At 44.2% G+C, this 23,962-nt stretch overlaps 1 protein-coding gene across 2 annotated transcripts in view; it reads right to left on the reverse strand.

The window, feature by feature from the left end:
* Nucleotides 1-14,192: 14,192 nt before the first annotated feature.
* The window catches only part of LOC125880628 (glutamate receptor ionotropic, delta-1-like), an 841,018-nt gene continuing 831,248 nt past the window's right edge, over nt 14,193-23,962 (reverse strand). For both annotated transcript variants that reach the window (XM_049563255.1, XM_049563254.1), the window contains one exon: nt 14,193-20,711. In XM_049563255.1, coding sequence (XP_049419212.1) covers nt 20,220-20,711 — 492 coding nt within the window. In that variant the 3' untranslated portion in view covers nt 14,193-20,219. The remainder of the gene's footprint in view (nt 20,712-23,962) is intronic.

Raw genomic sequence — 23,962 nt, forward strand, 5'->3', positions numbered from 1 at the left:
TCAGTGCTGATCAAGCACAGAGCAGTTCAGCAGCCACCAGCCATGGATGGAAGCTGTAAGAAAAACTCGACTGGTGCGTGGCGGCGTACAACCACGGGGGGGTAATTCTAGTTCTGACTTCCTTCGATGCCATGTTTCAGGCTGCCAGATAGAACTAGTCTGTTAAATTGGACCTTGGACGTCAGCGTTTCCATTTCTTTCTCGAAGAAATTTCTCATCTTGGCCGTATTATGTCTCTCCATGTCGTAAACTCTCGGGGCAGGGCCTCCAAACCCAGAGTATATGCTCAAGTGCACCTACGCTGCAATTGGCAAGATATGAATGTTTCATGAATCCCACGTGAACCCTAACGTAAGAGGATTTCTATGCTTGAATCTGCACTGGTTCACACATTAAATTGATAATTGAGGGCAAGTATGAGCAAGAACACCTGCAGATAATGTATCCAGATGCAGATCAAAAAAATAAATAAATGAGGTGAAACATGATCAGTAACAGTGTTATGTCTCGTCCAGATCTCCTCCAAACGATGTGGAGAAATGTTTGTCTGTTTGCAGGTTGGTTGTTACAGGTGGTGATAGACAGGACTAACAGGACTGTGACGTTCAGGGCCAGCAGGAGATTCCATTACTGTGACGACAGGCCGTCATCACACAAGAGGCCGCAGAGTGAAATTAGGATATAACTCAAGCTGTGTACAGTTGTAATTAATGATCCAGTCTTCAACATCTAGCCCGGCACTCTGAGAACATCCTGTGTACATCAAAAACACAAAAGTGATGAGAGCAATTTTCAGAATCACAGGATTGTGCCATTTGTTTCCTGTGTGCAGAAGATGTATCTGACAGCTCCTTAGGTGAACAAATTAAATTGCCTGTCAGCAACAATCTTTTATTCTTTTCAAAATAACAAGACTCTTCAATTCGTCTTTGAGGCGGCGCATCTGAGCTGAAAGATAAATACTGCAAAGACAGCTGTGCACGCATCTCACTTTCTACAAATCACTGGATTCAGCAAAAAAACAGGCTGCTAAATATGTTTTGCGTGGCATTTTTCAAAGTCTGCTTTGTTCTCCTGGCAGAGTTGTGCAGGCCTTACAGTGGTGTAATGGTATGAGGCACAGTTACATCAGCGTGTGGTGAATGTCTCCTTTGAGGATTTGTTCGGTTGGAGGTGGTTTCCTGTGATTGGAAGGTGTAATCCGTCTGAAGAATGGGATTTAGGGGAACATCCAGGTGGCATACGGCTCTGATCGGGCTCCAGTGCTGCAGATCTGGGTTTTGGCAGCTACAAATAGTTCTGGACTGAGTGTAGGATTGTTTGTGTGCATGTTGTTTAATGTTGAGAGCAGAAACAGAGTCAGTGAAGGAATGTTTGAAGGAAGGTTGGATATTACAACTGATCTGACATTTCCTCTAAAACACAAGCTTAAGGCGTTATAAATGTGAACACACACCTGAATGATCCGTCAGTGTAGTCGCCACCCTGCTAAAAGGAAGTTTGTACTTCAACACTTTTGTGCCAGCGACATTTTTATGCTGATTGTGAGGAGACTGTTTTTCCTGATGATTGAAGACGCTTTAAGACTTGTCATTTTTGTACATTGACTTGTCTCGACTTTAGTCTCTTTGCTTATACAATACAAAACCGAGCACACTGCCAGTCCACGCAGGTGGTGGGCCCACAGGGTCATGAGCTCTGGGTAGTGACCGAAAGAATGAGGTGGCAGATACAAATGGATGAAGGGTGTCTGGGCTCAGGCTTAAGCTGTGTTCGAAATCGCTCCCTATCACGGATATAGTGCACAATATAGTGTGTTCGCCATGTTGTAGTGTTGTTCGAATTCTCCGCCGTTAATTTCATTCACTATATAGTGGATTATAAAATACCCACAATGCACAGCAAATGTGAGTGAACAAACGATGTACCCTAGATTTTACTCCCGTATACCACAATGCAATGCGGCCGTCTTTTGCCAGAGGAGAAGAAGAAGAACAACCGCAAAGATGGCACAAAAAGAAAAGAAACTAGTAGGATGCTAGCCGGTAACGTTAGCTCACGTGCTAACAATAGCCACTTAGCTCACACAGGCCAGGTAACTTGTAGCTCGTGCACTATCGTGGGCTATTACAGCTCACGATGCAGACACACATCCGTAGCTGACAAAACCAAACGTCCACACCATTGACATTTCAACAATTTACTGACAAAAAGTACAACCACCATACAGTTCGATCATCCTCAAAGCGCCCGGTGTGTTTACATGATGCTCGGCGCGTCCACTTGCGTCACAGGAGTATGCGGCGCAGCTACTGACGCAACGATGTTCAGAAAATTTCAGTTAGTGTCCGAAATCTCGTTCAGTCGTTCCCCATGTAGTGCACTATATAGTAAACACGAAATAGGGAAGAGTGAGTGAGTGAGTGAGTGAGTGGACGGTTTCGAACACAGCTTTAGAGATAGGGTCAGACATCTGGAGGGAGCTATAGCCGCTGTTCCTTTGCATCTAAAGGGCTCAGTTGAGGTAGTTCAACATCTTATCAGGATCCTCCTGTTAGAGGTGTTCTGGACACGTCCCACTGGTAGGAGACCCAGAACACACTTGAGGGATTATATATCTCATCTGGCCTGGGAATACCTCAGGGTCCACCAGGAGGAGCTGGAAAGAGTTGCTGAGGAGAAGGATGTCTGGAGTACTTTGCTCAGCAATGTCATACAAACTGCTCTATGACAGTAAGGGTTGTAGCTGTCTACTGGTTTTAAGGTCTATGGTTAGATAGATCATACTGTGTACATGTGCTTATCTTTGATATTGAAATAAAAGTAACTGGACGAAGAATCTCATCTTTAATTTAGTTATTCTTTAAAGACTTGCTTCAGATAATCCTCCAAATGTGGGTGGGTTTCAAATGAAAAGTTGTCGGAGTGAAGTTGACCCTAGCGCACCGGGCCAAACGCTGCATGTGTCACAGCGTGATATAAATGTCACTCTTGTCACCGTGACATTAAAGTCAGGTGTTATATTTTAACCCGCATGTCACATATGAGAATGAGAAGTCAGTGATTGAACATCAAACCCTGAGGCTCCGCCGCCACTGAGGAGACGTGGCAGTCATAAAACACTTATTAAATCTGTGTGGAGGTGGTGAGGTTGAACTTTAAACACTTACAGGTGACATACAGGTTGTTGACCAGTTGCCAAAATGATTAAAAGTGACCTTTAGACTCCTGCCTTCATATAAGACGTGAAAGGAGAGACATGAATGTACCCAGTTAAATTCTGGGCGACTGGCTAAACCCCCCTCCATATGAAACTCTATCTGACTGTTGGTGACCTGACCTGAGTGACCTGACTGTTAGTTTGTGGGCAGTGATATCGATCATTGTGGTATCAAGGGTCAGAGGTGAGTAATTAGATATCTGTTTGCAGAAGGTCAAGGTCACTTCCTCCTCCTTCACCTGATGAGATAAGCAAGATCATATAATGATGTAAAACACCCGTTACAAGTTCGGAGAGCCTGAGGCAACTTCTCCAAATGTTTTTGTTTTGTCTAACCAACAGTGCAAAGGTCAAAGATAGTTAAAAAAAGAGAAATCTTCATATTTTGAGAAGTGAGGAACCTGGAAAATATTGATTAAATCCACCTGATTTGAGCAACAGAAACAATAAATGGACAAGTTTTCTGTCGACCAGAAAATAGTTTCAGCTTTGCTTTATGATTTGTCTCATTACAGAAGCTGAATGAATTCTAAATGTGTCCTTGGAGGTTTTTGTAAGTCCGTGAACGCAGCACAGGCAGAACTCTTCTTTATTCGCCTCAGCCAACACATCCTCACTCCGACCTCATCACATATCAACATTTGGATCATACGCTTTCCACGTCCACATATGACGTCCAAGGTACCCTGGGTGTGTTGGTTGTTGACGTTATGGGACGCCGTGTCAACTTCAGCCTGTTACATGCATTGTCTGTTTTCAAAATACACTTCTGTTTTCACAGGAAATGTACAGTTTGCATACAGTCTATTTCAAAATAAAAGCACTACGAACACCACAAATTGGTGTTTTTCCTTTAACCAACAAACACAAGTGGGTGGGTTTAGGAAAAAAGAACAGGGTTTGGCTGCCGGGCACCGTAACACAGTGAGGGCGACCAGTCGCGTATCATGCTGACGTGAAAGGATGGCTATTATCAGCAGTATCCACACCAGCAGTCACTGCCCAAGCGCAGGTATTCGACTTCATAATGAGACTGGGTTGCTTCAGAAGCAGTTTGAGTCGTGGGGTGAATAACTGATCACTCGATCAGATGAGATCAGATCAATGGATGTGAAGAGCAGCTGTTAAGTTCCACTTTAACTGCGCCTCAAGTTCGTCTGTGGTGCACAGTAACCAAATGAATATATTCCAGTGGCAAACCTAATAAGCAGTCCAGCTCCAAAAATGGAATATGTAAACATGGCGACAGATGTTTTAATCGTGGCACGCTGCCACTACACTCTTAGAAATAGAAGTGCTAAGTAGAACCATATAAGGTTCTTCAGCTTGTCCTAATTGGAGAACCCTTTTTTGGTGCCTGGTAGAACCTTTTGTAAAGGTTCCACCTGGAACCCTTTCAGAGGGTTCCATCTAGAATCCAACACAAAGGGTTACACCTAGAACCATCTGTGAAAGGTTCCACCCAGAACCCCCCATGAGAGGTTTCACAAAGAACCCTTACTGGGGGTTCCATCCAGAACCTTTTCACCTTCTAAGGGTTTTGTGTGAAACCCACCCAGGGGGTTCCACCCAGAACCTGTTTATATTTCAAGGGTTTCATCTAGAACCCACACAAGGGGTTCCACCGAGAACCTTTTTTTTTATTTCAAGGGTTTCATCTAGAACCCACAAGAACCCACAACAAGGGGTTCCACTAAGAACCTGTTTATATTTCAAGGGTTTCATCTAGAACCCACACAGGGGGTTCCACCGAGAACCTTTTTTTATTTCAAAGGTTTCATCTAGAACCCACACAGGGGGTTCCACCGAGAACCTTTTTTTATTTCAAAGGTTTCATCTAGAACCCACACAGGGGGTTCCACGCAGAACCTTTTTATATTTCAAGGGTTTCATCTAGAACCCACACAGGAGGTTCCACCCAGAGCCTTTTTATATTTCGAGGGTTTCATCTAGAACCCACACGGGGGGTTCCACCCAGAACCTTTTTATATTTCAAGGGTTTCATCTAGAACCCACACCGGGGGTTCCACCCAGAACCTTTTTATATTTCAAGGGTTTCATCTAGAACCCACACAGGGGGTTCCACTGAGATAGAAATGAACACCTACATACTTGAACATGGATAAATCTGGGTAATTTGAATAATTGAGGGTGAGGATCTAATACCCATGCTTTCAACAATCCTTGAAGAACTCTTTGTTCCAAAAAGGGTTCTTTGGATCAGAAAGGTTCTTACTTGAACCCTTAGCGTTACAAAGAACCCTTGAAAAACCCTTTCTTCAAAAAAAGGGTTTTTCAGAAGCAAATGGTTCTGGATAGAACCTCGGTCCTTCAAGAAGAACCCTTTTGGAACCCTTATTTCTAAGAGTGTAGTAATGAATGTGTGGGAAACCATGCTGCTTACACAAAATTAAGGGTGGACTGCTTTCAGTGACCTCCACAGCTTCACCCTCATGTCCAATTTAGTAACTTCTTGTTAAAAAAAAAAATCCAAGATGGCGGAGACCAAAATGCAGAACTCGAGGCTCCAACAGTCCACAGATCAGTGGGTGATGTCACGTGGCTGCAGTCATTATATAAAGTATATGGTCTTGCCTGGGTGTCACGCCATCCTAAGGTCATATCCTTCGTCACTTTGGAAACATTGATATGACATGTATGAAACAACAAATGTAATGTGTCTATAGATTGCATTTGAAAACATTTTCTCCTGTTGACTGGGCTGCACATCAGCACGAATCAGAAGCAGTTAAACCTCTGATGCTTGTGTCCTCTGTGCACTCTGGCAGTTCATTAACTATAATATTTGTGTACCAGGCGCCTGCTTTTCTGTCTCATCTACCTGTTAGTCTTTAATAAAAACACTCGGTCGATCGTATTTATATTTGTGTGAGCGCTTTGTGACTCCAGAGAGCTTAAGTTCAGATAAATATTAGCAGAATGACCTGCTGTCAGACACCAGTTTGATTTCCTCACCTCATGCAGGATGACATCATCACTTGAGATACTTGTCAGTCTGTATGCCATAAGGTTTATTCTTCTTTGTGTTTGTATGAAGTCTGAAAGCAGCTTCGCTGTTTTTTTTTATTTCCTCCTGCTGCACCTGAGCTTTTCTAACCAACTGCTCTGTGGAGGAGCCCAGACAGAGAAAGACGATGAGACATGTAGACAGACTAGAATGAGACATTCCAGTTTGGACAGAAGGAGAGAAACAGGAGCAGAATTAGGAGGAGGAGACAGAGGCGGCAGGAACATGAAATCACTTCTCCTCTGCTGGATCCCCCTCCTGCATGACTGATAGTGTGCTGTCCAAGTGCGTGTGTGTGTTTGAGCCAAGAAGCATCATTTAGGCCCAAACTGTCTGGGTTCCTCAAACGCCGTCGTCCATCACTGCAGCAAGTGGCTCGAAGAGCTGCAAACATTCAATACATCTCTCATTATCATAACCAATAAACAGAGTGAGTCATTAGTGTCATTATCCTGCAGGCGGCTCAGAGGAGACGCTGCGTTCTGGGCACATTAATATTTAAATTGTGTTATTAAGATTTTATTCAACATGTCACATTTCTGTCTTTATAAGAGGCTTTGCTTCGTTAGCCAATCAGAACAGAGGTTTTATGATAAAGCACATAATATCTGCAGAGACTGTTCATGTATTATCATCATAGTCACGTTGAACAAAGCCGAATCCGTCCGTCCATCCAGACATCCCTCTCCCCAACAACACTTTCCAGCTCCTCCTGGGGGATCCTGAGGCGTTCCCAGACCAAATGAAACCAAGCCAGTGTACTCTGGGTCTGCCCCAGGGCCTTCTACCAGTGGGACATGCCCAGAACACCTCTATTGAACTCTGAGCTCCCTCCGGATGTCTGAGTTCTTCACCCTGTCTCTAAGGCTGAGCCCAGACACCCTTTGGAGGAAACTCATTTCCCCCTCCAAGAATCTCCACCCTAATGTGGTGGAGGGGTTTGCATGTGTCGATGATCCCAGGAGCTGTGTTATATAGCCCCTGGGAAGGTCTCCAGAAAAGAGTACCTTGCCCAGTATGGGGACAGCAAGCCCCTCTCTGGAGCCAGACCCTGGGGGTGGGGGAGCTTGCCAGCGAGCGTCTGGTGGCCAAGCCTTGGGCCACGAGGCCTGGTCGGAGTCCAGCCTCACGCTGAAGTTGTCAAAATCCAGCGCTTGGCCAGTGACTTGCAGCGTCAGAAACCAATGAAAAAAGGCATCCTTTAACGTCAGCATGATATCCGGCGGGTTGCCGTTATAGTATAACAGTGCCAGGTGGCGTCATGGGGAAACATGGCAGGACGAAGGACGAAAGTTAAGGCAGCGAAAGTCCGATTGGGGCGGGCGGGAGGGGTGGTGGATGGGTCCAACAAACACCTACTTTCACCAGAGAGAGTGGTGTTCGCGTCCCGTAAGATTCTAAAGCCAAACCCTGTTCTTTTTCCTAAACCCAACCACGTGTTTTTGCTGTTGAAGGAAAAAAATGTCAATCTGTGGGGTTGAACCGACGTAGTGCACTTATTATTTAAATTTCCTGCGAAAACAAGTGTATTTTGTTTCATTGTTGTTGACGAGTTGTGACCAAATGTTAGTAGTGGACTATCGAACATGGAAAGCTGACAACGGCCGTGCTTCAAATGCAGCATGAGTGACAGGCAGCAAACTCTGTAAATAGTCTGCACATGGACGTTTCAGTAGCCAATAGAAACAGTCGAAGCGGATCAGCGTCAGCCGTTGGTGTGAGTTGTGAGCTGTAATTCAGCGGTAAATAATCAGCCGTGTGTGCCTGACTGTGGATGGTGGAGCTGCTGAATGGATTTGTGGAGTTTGTTCGTTGCAGTGGTGGCTGTTAGCAGTTAGCAGTTAGCTCCACTCATTCGCCGCTGAACGGCAGCAGAGCAAGCAGCCACTGGCCGTCGTACTCTACAGTTGATCCCCAGTGTCAGTGTGAGATTGTTTAGACCATTTAATGGCTCAGGATTGGATGTTAGCTTGTGCAAACTGGGCAGAGAGAGCAGCTCAAGGAGACAGTCCGTCAGCGCTGCTTCTAACAGAAGCAACAGCTGATCATCTGCAGTTATCTGGTGCTGCCTCCCTACCATCAGAAATAGATTCTAACTCTGTTGAAAACACTGAATGCTCAATAAAAAAGGCTCAAAATTGGAGATATCATCTCAACTATTTTTTGCCACTACAGTTTCATTGCAACTTTTTTAAAAGCTGTCGTGAAGTCAAACATTTTTAAACCGCAACAATCACAAAAACAGCCTGTGAAATCTGGACAGACTGACAACACCCTGTAGTGTTGTATAGTAATTCAGTTTGTGTTTTTCCTCAGATGAGATGGTATCTCTGCAGCTTCGTAGCAAGGTTTTCTGGCTGACAGAATTTTTGGACTCAGATAGACAGAAAAGTATTTGAGGATTCTGAACTGCAGAGTTTTGTTAAACCACCGTCTGGATTTTTGGGGGATTCATCTCTCTCTCTCTCAATACTGATGCTGAGCTCTGTGGCTCAGATATTAGTGATAATACATGAGAGGCGTGAACTGGGGCTGAAAGAGAACATGCTACAAGGTTTAACGTGTCCTCCTGGGCCTCACATTTTCACTAAGTGCGCAGCAAACACTGACGGCAGGTTTTCGCAGCACTCTTAGTGAGTCTGCATATTAATGATGATAGCCTGGCTTCCATTTCATGCCCGTGTGCATTCAGAGTCGGTATTTCATGTGCTCTCTGTTAAAACAACCCGGCGGCTTCACGCTGTCCGTGGTTTGATTTACTGACTCTGACCCATCTCCCCGTGTGACAGCGGCTCAGCCTGTAACCATATAATGGCCCATAACTGCCCGGCACAACTGGACTCTCACATTCATATTGGCTTTTATATCTTCCAGCTGCTGGGAGTAAAGTGAGTAATGAGGTGTTTTATCCAGACGACACAACTCAGCAGCAGCAGAGAGGAGGAGGAGGAGGAGGAGGAGGAGGAATGTGTCATATAAAGCACTAACAGCTCTAAGTGCTCTGAAAGTTAAGTAGTGCGAGGAGAGCAGATAATCCGGCATGGATATTTCAGCAAGGTTTTGCCACAGGCGAACAAAAGGTTTGGATGTAATCAGTGTTGGAAAAGTGAAAAACACTTGTGGTGGAGAGAAGAGGAAGCTTTTCCTCCCTCTTGCCTCTGATTTGTCTTTGGGATAATCTGGTCCGCTGCCATCCGTCAATCCATCTGTCTGTCTGTCACTTAGTTCATCCAAGACACGTCTCAGGCCTGGTGTCAGACATCAGTCATTTGTCCAAACACTCACTGAAACTCTATGCCAATCAGGTGCTTTGCCAGTTAACCAATCGGATATTCTGTCCGGCGGCATGTCAGTCTGTCCACAGACCAGGCGGCGGTGTAACCATTTAGCCGAGTCCGGCCGTCTCTCCTCCAGTCAGGCAGAGCGGTGACAGGGAAACACGGTGAGGATGAGTTTAAAGCCAGAGGACAGCTGACATCCTGCACGTCCCGGTGTGTCGGTTTAAATCCTCCTCCTGGTGCGTCACACTAAATCTTCCCCCTAATTGACAGAGCAGAGGATGTTTTCTGCCAGGCGCTCTGACGGCAGGATGCAGTGGAGAGGAGGAAACTGTGAAATGTCTTCCCCCGGACAGGACTCTCTGTCAGAGGCTCAGTGTTGTACTGTATGTACTGAGGTAATGATGTGATCCTACAGTACAGGATATACCAGCAGTGTGCAAAATATTCACAACACCTTATATTTATTCACACACAGCAGTGACGAGCGCTGCTGACAGACAGCACGCTGCAGTTCCGCTAATGACCACAAGATGGAGACTCAGAGCGGAAACTCAATAATCAAACAGTTCTCTCTATAAAGACAAAAATATATATTTAAATGAAAATTTTTTAACAAGAGCTAACTGTAGATTAATTAATTTATTTACAACTTCTTTTATTGAGGTTTTCAAAGTTCAACATACCCTCGCCAGTCACTTTATTAGGTACACCTGTTCAACTTCTTGTTAATGCAAATAGCTAATCAGCCAATCACGTGGCAGCATCTCAGTGCATTTAGACATGTAGACATGGTGAAGACAAGCTGCTGAAGTTCAAACGGAGCATCAGAATGGTGAAGAAAGGCAGTTTAACCTGAAGCAACAACACCTTGTCCAACCTTGAAGCAGATGGGCTACAGCAGCAGAAGACCACACCAGGTGCCACTCCTGTCAGCTAACAACAGGAAACTGAGGCTACAGTTCACACGGGTTTTCTCACCAAAACTGGACAATAGAAGATTGGAAAAACCACATTCAGATGGAAGCATGGATCCATCCTGCCTTGTATCAACGCTTCAGGCTGCTGCTGCTGGTGGTGTAATGGTGTGGGGGAGATTTTCTTAGTACCAACTGAGCATGGTTTAAACACCACAGCCTACCTGAGTATTGTTGCTGAGCGTGTCCATCCCTTTATGACCACAGTGTACCCATCTTCTGATGGCTACTTCCAGCAGGATAACGCACCATGTCACAAAGCTCACATCATCTCAAACATGACAATGAGTTCACTGTACTCCAGTGGCCTCCACAGTCACCAGATCTCAGTCCAATAGAGCACCTTTGGGATGTGCTGGAACGGGAGAGTCTCATCATGGATGTGCAGCTGACAAATCTGCAGCAACTGTGTGATGTCATCATGTCAATATGGACCAAAGTCTCTGAGGAATGTTTCCAGCACCTTGTTGAATCTATGACACCGAGAATTACAAAGGGGGTCCAACTCAGTACAAGCAAGGAGTACCTAATAAAGTGGCCCCCGAGTGTGCATTGACAATAGTATACAAGTGAAACCAGAATGTCTGATACAAAATGTTCAGCAAATCAAAAGTAATCGTTTTTGTTCATGCTCGGTATCATTGAAAATTACGGTTTTCCTCAATTGATTTCATTCATTTTCCATAACCGCTTATCCTGTTAGGGGTCACGGGGTGCTGGAGCCTATCCCAGCTGACATTGGGCGAGAGGCAGGGTTCACCCTGGACAGGTCGCCAATCTATAAAAGGGCTGACACATAGAGACAGACAACCATTCACACTCACATTCACACCTACGGACAATTTAGAGTCACCAATTAACCTGCATGTCTTTGGACTGTGGGAGGAAGCTGGAGCACCTGGAGGAAACCCACACTGACACGGGGAGAACATGCAAACTCCGCACAGGGGGGCTCCCCCACCCTGGGTTCGAATGCTGGGTGGGGGGTTCGAACGAGCAAGGCTCGATATTGGCTGATAATCAGGACATCCCTAATCTGAGCAGTGATGCTGTTTATTTTTAAAGTTAATCACTGAGTCATGATCAGCGATACATAGTCCTGTTTTGTCCAAAACTCAGAAATATTCAGTTCACCATGATACAAATAAGAAAATTTCCAAATTTGAACAAGTGAAATTGTTTTGGCTGAACGACTGATGAGGTATCGAAATTTTTGTGGAATCATAATTTGGTCTGCAGTGTCATCAGTCACATTAAAGTTGTGTGGGGATCTGAGGTCTCTGTGTTACATCTTGCCTTTGAGCATCAAACCAGTGTAGTTATAAAACTTTAACACTTTAAGTTAAAAGTTAAAAAGTTTAAGCAGAATTTTGGATGTGTTACCTTGATCCAGCCTCTGCAGAGAAGAAAAAGTTAGATTTCTGTACGAGCCAGATTTGAGACTTATCTAAGCAGACGTCCTGCTGTTATCAAAGCAGCGACTCTTCTGCTGAGCATTAAGCGCAGTGATTGCACACTCAGCAACCAGCCACACGTTTGGTTTCACATTGATTTTCCACTATTTACTATCAAATGAAAGGTTTTTTTTAAGAATACTTTAATGGGTTTCTCTTCAGGCCTCAAGGCAATGAACTCCAAAATGTGAAATGATGTGAAGACTTTTGATATTCTCTGTCCGTCTCGTCTTCATGACTGAGGAGGAATCAATAATTGATCAGAGCTTCTACCTGGTTTCAGAGAGACTCAGTGCTGCTCGCAGTTTGTGCTCTCAGTGAAAAGCTGGTGGTCCGACGGACTAAAGGTCGCATCAGATGGATCAGTCAGAGCCTCCCTGCTCACTCCCTGTTGGTTTCTCTTTTTATGTCTGAATGTTGGTCTGAAATCAGCTGCAGCTGAAAATCAGCTGGATTTGGCTTAAAATATGTTAGTGGACCTCAGCTGCAGTTCTTCTGATGGCCACAAGATGCTGCTCCACAAAGGACCTTAAAACTACGTCGAATCGATCAGATAAACTTCCAGATTCTCCTTAGAAATACACATTTATATGTCCTTTTTTCAAATTAAGTTAGGTAGCTGTCAGTCCCAGTCCAAAACCCTGAGATGTTCAGTTTACGTCATACACCGATCAGCCAAAACATTAAAACCACCGACAGGTGAAGTGAAAAACATTGATTATCTCGTTACATTGCAAAGTTGTGCAGAGAATATTTGGGACCCAGCATTTATGTTGATGTCACTTGACACGGACCACCAACCCAAACACTGTTAGAGACCAAGTACCTCCCTCATGGCAACAGTACTCTCCGATGGCAGTGCCCCCGCTTCTAGGACAATGCTCCATGGTACACCACAAACTCTGCTTAGGAATGTCCTGAGGAACGTGACAAGGAGCTCAAGGCATCGACCTAGCCTCCAAATTCCCCAGATTTCAATCAGATTGAACATTCGCAGGACATGATGGTACCTCAGATCCAAGGTGGGGCCTCCTTGGATCAGACTTGGCTCTGACCTGTTGAGGCACGAACACAAGACCTCTGGGGGTGTCCTGTGGTGTCTAACACCGGAGTGTTGGCAGCAGATCCTTTAAATCCTATGAGTTGTGACGTTAGGTACCAGCATGTCCCACAGATGCTCAAACAGGTTGGGATCTTGGGAAAGTGGAGGCCAGACTGACACCTTTGAGCCATTCCAGAACAGTTTGTGTGGTGTAACATGGTGCATTGTCCTGCTTGGGGTTCACTGCCATCAGGGAGTGCTGTTGCTATGAGGGGGGGTACTTGGTCTGCAGCAGTGTTTGGGTGGGTGAAGCGTGTCAGGTGGCATCCACCTGAATGTCAGGACCCAAGTTTCCACTGAAAACAGAATTGTTTCTCATTTAAGTTTTGAAAAGTTCTGCCTTCAGACGACAACATTTTGATACCAATGGCCGTGCACGCGGATCCACAAAAATGACCAAAAAACGCTGTAGTACACACGCCAGGCCAGTAGTAGTTGCATATTGGAAGTTTACGTGACAACAGAGACGGCACTGTTTCCAAAAAATTGCGCTCTGGAACCCGTTTTTAAAACATTGCGTTTCCAGGCACCCAAAACGCTGCTGTCGTCTGAACGATCAGCCAAAACACAACTAATGTTTACCGGTTTCAGTTGAGATTGTTGTCGTATAAACAGGACCTGAGTTGCAGATTCATTCTGTGTTGTTGACGTGGACGTCTTGATCAAGTCCTTCTGTCACGTAATTCATTAATTAATTTTGTTTTAAAGTCATGAAGCAAAATTTGCAGACATTGTCTGATTCAGCTTCTCCAATTTTGAGATTTGTTGCCTTTTTGTTTTAAATCTTTAAAAAAGTGAATGTCTTTTTTTTTCGTCCTGTTGGTCGAACAAAACAAGACTCATGAAAACAAAACTGGGGCAAATGTGATGAGCATTTTTCTTATTTCATCAGATTTTATAGACTAATGATGATGACACTGCAGCTCAAATTTTGTTTAGAACCTTGCCTAGAAAAGTGACATCTGGTGACAGCTGTGAAAGGAAACATTTGATATCCACAGTTACATGATAATTAAAATCGCAGTGTTATCTAAAGTAGAAAAACTAAAATCTCCGGTCGTCATTGACACAACATCAGAAACAAAAGTGTAAACCATATTTCTTTATTAAAGATTAAGAAACTCCAAGCAGCATATTCATAAATAAAATAAGGGTCTCCCTCAGATGGACTGTGACAGACTATATGCTATGACAGTTCATGTTTCTATCTTCTGACGGGCGCTGGAGTTTTAACGTAAAGGGGTGACACACGGAGCCGCCCCAGCTCACACACTTCCTGTCCGCTGACCAATCCTAATGACTTCCGGGTCCTCACAGTCCGTCCGTCCATCTGTCTGTCGTGTTGTGGAGCACAGTGTGAAAGCAAGTTGGTTCACAAGAGCGACTACTGCCACAGTTAGAAAACATCCATGTAGAGTTCAGATGATGCGGCAGACAGTCTGAGCTCTCCACACAGAGTGAAACAACATGGTAGAGTTTATTTCATGTAACTGGAGAATCTGTATTCACACGGGAACAGAACGTTTGGCAGAAGTGTCGTCTATTCTGAACAGAGAAAAGTCAATTATGAGTCATTTCTGCGAGTGACAGGAAGAGATGACATGTTGAACATCTGTCTCCACAGTTCTCACATTAAAACCTTCTCTAACAGGTTTTAGCACAAAGAGTTAATGCACCAGGAGAAGTGTGTTGGTCCTCGAATCAACAGGCTGAACTGGTTTTATGCTTTAAGGGAACTGGTGCAGCGTCCTTAAGAGTTAACTCCATATTGGACAATTCAGCGCTAATGACTTGCGTCCAATGCCAAGGCTTGATGCTAACGCAGGAAGTAAACACTGAATCACTGTGAGGTCATGCTAACAACAACAACACCGATCACTTCCAGGTAGACAGCTGGCAATTCACCAAATTCATTTATATCTGATGTCATTTTTAGCTGTAACTGTAACATTTAAAGATTTACGTTAAACACAGTGGTCTGAATGATCTGACGTTTCTGCTGTGCTTATTTATGTCCTGTGTTTCTTTGCTAGCGTAATTGATAAGCCAACACAGAGGCTAAACAAAGTGGCGTTGTGGGCGGGTCCGCAGCAAAACCTGTTTTAGCCACCCAAAAAATTATCAGTTTAATTGCTCACTGTATTTTGAATGTTGTCCTGCTTTATGTCACACAGCAACTGATGGAGACAGCAGTAGACCAGAAACTCAGCGTTCTGTGAATTAAAGAAACTGCCTCCTTGCTGGCGATAGCAGTGGCCGGAGGCATTGTGTTTACGGGCTATCTATCTGTCTCTCCATCCTACTCTGGTGAACGTGATATCTCAAGAGCACGTTGAGGAGATCTCTTCAAATTTGGCACAAACGTTCACTCGAACTTAACGATGAAGTTAAGATTTTGGTGTTCAGAGGTCTAAGGTAACTGTGACTGTGTTTGTGTCATTCTCATAAATGCGATACCTCAATAACACCTTTAAGGAATTTCTCAAAATTTGGCACAAACGTTAACTTAAACTTAACAATGAACTCATTCGATTTTGGTGGTCAGAGGTCAGTGTGACCCGGTCTATCTCTTTTATTGCAACATGATATCTCAAGACTGCCTTGAGGGAAATTCTTCAAATTTGGCACAAATGTCCACTTTGAGTCAAAGAATGAACTGATTAGAATTTGGTGGTCATAGGTCAAGGTCACCATGACCTTGTATCCATCTCATTCTCATTAATGCGATACCTCAAAACCTCCTTGAGGGAGTTTCTTCAAATTTGGCACAAACGTCCACTTGGACTCAATGGTGAATTAATTAGAATTAGGTGGTCAAAGGTCACTGTGACCTCACAAAACATGTTTTTGCCGATAACTAAAGAATTCATATGCTAATTGTGACAAAGATTGTAGTTGTCAATGGAGTCAGGTGTCTTTAAGATAACGACTTTAGTCCCCTGTCAGGAAGGTCTTTCTGTCAGAAAGGTAAAGCAATGAAAATATTCTAAATACAGTGAACTGTTAAACTGATACTGATATTCTTAGGTGGCTACAAACAAACTCACTGAGGCTGCGTTTGCTCAGCACCATTTCATTTTATGTACGTGACGTTTTATGTACGTTTTCTTTCTGGAAGTTATTGTAAATCACGTGGTGATTCGGTCTGTTGTTGCCTTTGTGTCTGTCTGAGAAAATATTTGATTTGAGTGATTGTTTCACTGGTTATCAGTTTTCTTCTTGTGTAGGAAATGTCATGTGACGGAATCACAAAGTAATCGATTGAGCGTTGAGACCACTGACCAGGCTAACCCTAACCGAGTCTGTTTAGTCGCCAAACTTTAAACATTCCTTAACTATAACCACAATCTTTTCCTGACGTTAACGTCACTGTGGCTGCCGTGTGCAGGTATTGTAGAAAGTGGCGAATATAAAAATGTTGGCATCAGACATAAAAGCCGTCATTGAGCATCTCACGGTTTTGCAGAATCATCCAATATCGATGTCTGGCAATACAGTTTTAATTATTGTTTTTTATACTGTTAAGAATAAAGATGTAATTTGGGACAGAGTCAGTTGGCATTGGCAGTTGAATTTTAAATGTTAAAAGGAAAGACTTCTGATGGAAATCTGTCAAACATCATGTTTACCTTCTGTCTGATCACCAGTGTCTCATCTATAATAAGACCTTATGTCCCGTCTACAAGATGAATTTAAGGAATGAAGCCCTTCATTCTGTCAAGTTAAGCTCCCTCTGTTTCCTCCGCACACAAACATGTCACACTTTTCGAAATAAAACCGTCGAAAGGCGAGCTGCTTCGTTTAAAGCTGCTCTTCACTTTCTGAAAACTGCGTGTGATCGACGTGTTTCCAAACAGCCGACAAATGAAAACTAAACTCATTAGGCCCATAAATGCACATTAATCGCACTTATGACAGCAGAAGAAGGAGGGAGTGTGCGGTTTTATATTTCCTGTTCAAAATAGTTTTCCATAAAGGTTCATCTTATAGTATTCCATAGAGAAAAACAATCTTGTGTTTAGCAAACATAATCAGATCCCTCTTTATATTACAAGCAGTTGAGGTATGGCACCTGCAGAATCTCTACCGTCATCACCAGCCTCTGATTGCACTTTGGATAATGACGCCCTCTGTCATCCCTGCAGGTGATAATGGATCTCATTAGGAATGACTTGTGGGAATATGAGGCCTCTCTCTGTCACTCTCTCTGTCTGACTAAAATAACTGCACTGCTTTGCAGGAGAAAAAAACCTGTATACAAGTGTTTGACATTAAATTCTCTAGTATAAAAAAGTAAAGACATATCTATATAGCTGATAGATCCTCCTACGAGACTTTTTTCTTCAGGTTAAATACAACAAACAAAAAGGTCAGAGAATGTTGGGCTGCGTTCACACACCACCGACTGTTCCTCCTCAGTTTGTCTCAACTTCATCCGGCCCAAAACTGAAAACGCAACGCTCCTCTTACAGGAAGTGTGCAGAGTTGGTCACGCGAGTTAGAACACTAGAATATTTTTTTGTTGACTAGCGTCATACATGCGTGGAATCGATGAATGAACTTCCGCTGGTACGTCCTCAGCATCATACGTCCCTGGACGATCTCAGTGCTGATTGGCTATCGCAGCACAAATCTGTCGCTGAAGAGATTTTTCAACTCTCGTGACTAAGCGTATGATGCGAAATTGCGCTATTTGCTTCACTCACGTATGTCACGTTGTGTCCATTTTGACGCCTGACGGGAATTCACGTCTAATCATGTCTTTATATTGACTTTACATGTACTGCACATAAGAACGTAACAGCAACCAGGTACTGGAAATGGCTCGATGCAGGTCGAGATTTAGAGGTAATGGCAATTTTTACATTTAATTTCCACTGAAAAAAACTGAAAATGATAATGATGTAATTTTTGCTGGGGTCGGTACCAAACAAGCACGTCTAGAATATGATTTGTAGGTCGTTGTGTCTCTGTGGCACCACAGTGTTTCATTTTCAGTTGTTTGTTGTGACACATTTTACTGCACTTGACCATTTTGCAGCCCTACCGGGGATTATGGGTGAAGTTCTTTGAAATTGCTGCATTGGTGCAACACATTGTCACTCCGACCTCGTCACATATCGACGTTTGGTCATGGACTGGTTTTTCGTCGGTGTCTGATGCTGACCAAGCACCGGTATTCGACGACTTCAGAGTGAGACTGGGGTGATTGGTGTGTTTTGTTGTGGATGTTGGTGTGAGTCGTTCGATGTCAAAGAAAGACGTGGTTTTCACCAAATTCAGTTTTTCCTACTTGACCGTGTTTCGTGCATTTCTTGACTGCGTTTACATGCACACTAATGTTTAACTATTATTCCAAATTTGATACAAGTCACGTCAGGGCACGTTAATCAGAGTGTTCACGGCTGCATGTGAACAGGAATATTATTATCAGTAGCCACGTTAACAGCATTGACTTTTTCGGAGTAAGAGCAAAAAGCTGGAATTTTTTGTGCACGTAAATGTGGTCACTTTGACGAGCGCTCCGGTCAGTCAACAGTCCAGACTCATTCTGTCAATATGAAAGCAGAAAGATCAAAATGAATTGTGGACTGATGCTCTTATCAGGATGTGTACTGAGAACTGGTGAAGAATATTTTAGCAAGAAAAATCTGGATGAAGCTTCACTGCGTTACTCGCTGCATTTTGGGTCCAACGTTCAGGAATCTAGCAGTGGCACTGAACCATGAAGCTGCTCTGAGAGGCTAATGGCTCGTTATAAAGGAGAGTTTAAATGTGAGACGGATGAAAGCAGAGAATCCAAACTTTGTTTTTCATCCTCAGCGGTCGTGGTCGGTAACTGAAATCTGCTAGTGTTGTTACCGCAAGACTCGGGAGATCATCAATCATAAATGTTTGTACAATATTTAATGGCAATCTGTCCAATAACTGCTGAAATATTGAACCTGGACTGACGGACGGACCGTCTCCAGAGCAACGTAGCTCTGTTAAATTTGGATCGCCTCTTGATTCAGTTCATGGTACCCAACCCTGCGGCTCTGTTTGTGTTTGTGTTGACAGAGCGTACAGCTGTTTGGATCGATAACACCATCAGAGAGTCGTGATCCTTATTGTGTAAAGATGTTTTTGAGTCAAAGAATAACGGCTGTAAACTGACATCCTGGACCAGAACATCTCCATTTTGTCTTCTTTAAAGAGGCCGATGTTGCGTGATTCACTTTTAGTGTTGGAACCAGACAGCTGAACATATTCCCCGTACAGTCGGTGTGGTTGCAGCCCAACAGTCTCTCCTCCCTCCGTCTCTCCTCCCTTTACAAACCGAAACTCCTCACCTGGACAGTACTGATGCCAAATAAAAAGGTACTATAAAAACAAACCACTCAGCTGTGTGTAAAATATGAACCAGATAAAAATCCACTTGTTTTCCCCCCGCTGTTGAACAATACACCATTTACAGTCAACGTAAGAAAATGAATGTAGACTTTTGATTTGAAAAAACAATGTATATTATATATTCAATACAAATGAAAAAAAAATCTGTGATCATTTTCGTCCGATGCTGAAGATATATATAGGGTTGGTACAGAGGTGCATAACAGTAGGTGTCCAACACTAAAATGTCCCTACAGCGGTGCATCATGGGTAGTCGTTTACATCGATGAGTTGTGGAGAGACATCGTTTAATTTCGGCACTTAGAAAACAATCACAATGAATTTCGCGTCATTGTTTCATATTGAACAAAATTTACAAAGCCATTCAAACAGTCATAACTTTTTCATCAATGTATATATATATTTTTTTTTATCTCGTTTTGTTTGTTTTTTATAACTCAACTTCAAAAATTGAGAATATTCAAAATACACTTTAACCTCACTTCGTTCTCTTGGTATTTACAGATATGTACAAGAGAAAAATTACACCCGCCAACCCGCCCGCAGCCCCGCCTCTTTTTTTTTTTTTCTGTAACATCGGCTTTTCTGAACAGGTAGTGAGATACAAAATCTTTTTACTTTGTACATATGTTTTTTTTCCTTCTATAATAATTTTCCTCTAGAGATCCCCGCCCCGCCTCACATCCAGAACCACACCAAAGTCCAGAGAGTGACTTATCGTAGCAGTTTGACCCCGCCCTGTCCCGCCCCCCCCGTCCCCCTGAACACTATATGGATGTACTGTGGGTGGCCTCAATGGCTTCGGGTATGGGTCCTGCGGAGACTGCCTGGTAGGACATTGGCATGGGTGTCTTGCCAGGGCTCTGCCGGAAGAGCCCCCCGTTGGGGGCCCTGTGTTTGCACTGCATGGTGCCGCTGAGGCTGGTGCTGCTGAGCGGGTGGTGCAGGGGCAGCGTGTTGCTGCCAGGGCCCTGGGACAGAGGTAGCGTCCTGCCTAGGGTCCCCCCATGGTGAGGGTGGGGAAGAGGAGGAGGCGGCCCCCCCTCCCCGGGGAGGAAGGTGGTCACAGCGAGGCCCGAGGGCGGGTAGTCCCGCACGGACTCCGGCCCCGCCACCAGAGAGGCCTGGCTGGGCTGCATGCTGCCGATGTCCAGCGCAGAGATCTCGATAGAGGGGCCGGGGATCTGCTTGTGGGCCAAGTCCTCGTCCAAAAGACTGTTCATACGACGATGCACCTGTTCCAGATTCACCTCCTTGTCCTATAAGAGGAGGAGTGGGGGGTGGAAGAGGACAGAGGAGAGACAGGGGGAGGGAGGGGAGGAGGGAGGAGGGACACAGAGGCTGAGATTGGCGATGGGCCGGTTTCTCAGACTGTTTCAGGTCTGCTGGTGCTCCATGCATTCTCAATCTGTCAGTGTTTTAGGACGTGGCCTTTGTTTGGAACTGACGGACTGCTGTCAGACAGCCTCGTGTTTCTGTTTGTTGTTTGGTATGAAGAGCCCAGTGGTAACTGAGGCCACACAAACCAATCTGTATGTGCACCTTGAAATCAAACTTGGCCAGTGAATATTAAAAGTTTGATGTCTGGAGAAAAACAATTCTGGAGCCAAACGGACTGAAGGTGGTTTGTTGTAAAGCTGATTTTTCTCAAGGTTTCCATGAGATGTGGTGGACTGACAGACCTCTGGTGAAGCAATGATTGATTCTGGATCGTGTACGTTGGGTATTAAATTTGAAATTCAAGTAATAAGAGAAAAAACTTTGGTCTGAAAGTGAAGTGAGTTGTTGTGTTTGTGCAAATATGTTTGCTCTCTGTGTTCAGTTGTGTATTTCCTCCTCTCTGTGGTGTGTTTTTGCACTCTGCCCTTGGAGCCGGTACGCTGTGTGCAGCAGGATCAGAGAATCGGTTCGCTATCAGAACAATTTAATCAAAACATTGGCTGACACTGCATCTCCTGCTGACTGCAGCCATGCATACTTGTTAGGCATTAATAGACACTTGAGTGTTTCCCTGTTGAGCCACAGGTCTGCTTCAGTACACTGGGTCACAGGAAGGTAAAGGACGAGGTGTAAAGACAAAGACGGGAGGCCTGACTCGCATATCAAGTGAGGCTCCGGGTGTGAATTTAAATTCTCTCCACGTCTGTGTATTTGCTGCGGTGTGAATGAACGCAGCTACAGTCAGCGCAGCTTGTTTTTTAAACCAACCAGCCTCTTTACAACAAACGTATAAAGTCAGCTGGTGTTTGCGAACGCAGCCTGGCTTGGCTCCAGCATTGGATTCACTTCAACTCAGCGGTACAATGATATTAGTCACAGTAACTCATCACAGTGACACAAGTGATATTCAGAACAATGCACATGACACATTTACACTGTATATTAATACACACAGATATTCACTTATGTTTCAGTGTTGTCAGCACCAGGGCCGGAGCCAGGATGTTACACCCCCCCCACCCACCACCACCCAGACGCCCACAGATAATTTTTAAAAAACATGTTAATTTAAGTAATAATTGAGCTTAGTAATAATCCTTTAGATTTTCATCAGTTTTGATGGAATTGGCATTTTGAAAATACGCCTTTCTCCTGCAGCTCCTCCCTCTCTGTCCCCTCCCACCAGACGACCACGGGCATATGCACACGCATCATACAGTAACCCAGTGTAACGCAGCTCTTTCTGTCAGCCTCTCCTTTTCCAGCTCTCTGTCTGTTTATCAGACCACAAATGAGACAAGAATTAGCTGTTAGCCACCCCACGATCCCGCCGCCTCATTCCCCGCTGCTGTGGACCAATTCCCCGGGAGGAGAGCGGCAGCAGCTCTGGAGACATACTGTCGGTAGGCAGCTGTAGCAGCTCTAATACAGCCAGCGCAAACTCCTCAGCGCCAGGTGTCCCAGTCACTGGGTCTAACCTGTGTGACAGCAGCAACAGAAAGTTTGCTGATCTGACAGGGAGTCGGGTCTGTCTGGTCCCCCAAAGCTGAGGATTGTGCTGGCTGGAGCTGCTGCCCGCTCTCCTCCCGCCGAGGTGGTCTGTAGCAGCAGGGAGTGAGGCGGAGGACCCACTGTGATTCGAGGTTCTAGCTAACGTTAGTAAAAGGCTAAACTATTAGCAACATTTTTTCATCTCTGAAACACTTCACTGATATCGACACGTTTTATTTAGTGTATTGTCAGACTCTTTTTGAGCAGTGTCTTTTTTGGGTTGCTCTGCAGTGGAGGCAGTTGTTGCCAATGCTGAAATAGCAACTTTCTCTGCAGGATTCTCCTCCATTGAATCAGACTTTCACCATCTGAAGGGACACACCAATCGGAACACACTGAAATTACCTGTGATTGGTTAAAGTCTCCCATCAGGTTAGATTTTATAAATGGCAAATGACAGAGCCAAGAGGAGGAGCAGAAGTTTAGTTTTCTCTCAGAACAAGATTTTCATACAGGATTTTTTGCCCAATTCTGCCAAAATAAAACTGTAAGTCACCGGTAATACAAATGAAACAGTTCCTACTGCTGCTTTACATTAAAGGAGTTAAACCGACAAACCATGGGGTGGTGTTTGTTGGGAAGCAGCCACAAGATATGCAGTGTAGTTAGAGGTTAGCCCTGACTAAAGCTGTCAGTAGAACATTAAGAGTAGTGCACTGTTTGTTTGGCTGCACTGTAAACTGATGTACATGTCGTTGGATCTCTGTCCCACCCTACAGGGACTTTCTGCTTCCTTATATTACGTTGTCATCAGAGGTGTTTCAAACTGATACCGTCAAATGACGTTTTAAACCTCCTAAAAAGTAAGGTTTTGTCCCAGATCGCTTAATGTTTCCCTCCTGTGTTTAATTTTTTTTAACATCTGTGAAACAGGTGAAAAAAAAAAAAGTTTTGCTACTTTACTTTTTATCTGTGCAAACAGGTGCAAAAACTGCGAGGAACTTAAAAAGATTATCCTCGCAAAATCTTTTTTCCCATCTGTTCTCAAGTCATAAACACAGGAGGAAAACAATTTTTACCAAACTTAGATAATGGATTTTTTACTTGTCTCTCAGGGCTACCGTACATATGTCTCCCCTTCACCCGAAACTAAATTCTAGCTGGAAAAAAATAGTTGAATTGCTGATTTATTTATGTATTTCCCTCAGCATGAGCCTTTTAATATCCCCAGTGTTCTGCAGTCTGCAACGTTACATTATCAAATGTAAAGAAAGAGTCACTTCCCCCTAAAAAGATGTGACCTCTGCGTGCTCGATGGCAGCTACGGCCCTGATCAGCAGGAGAACGACTAACGAGAGGTTAATGGATTAATTAGCGTGTTGTGTCTTTAAGGCCGACGAGAGGCAGCTATCGTAAACAAAAGGCTCTTAAGATGAAGATGCCTTTAGTGTAAAGTCTTTATGTTGAGGTAGAGTGGTGCAGAGAGCACTTCCTGTGAAACACGGTATAATAACCAGCACAGAGAGCAGCCTGTGAAAGCACACTCGAGGAAACCTCAGAGTCTCAGTGCATCTTGATC

This window comes from Epinephelus fuscoguttatus, linkage group LG20, assembly GCF_011397635.1.
Source record: "Epinephelus fuscoguttatus linkage group LG20, E.fuscoguttatus.final_Chr_v1".
Lineage (NCBI taxonomy): Eukaryota > Metazoa > Chordata > Actinopteri > Perciformes > Serranidae > Epinephelus > Epinephelus fuscoguttatus.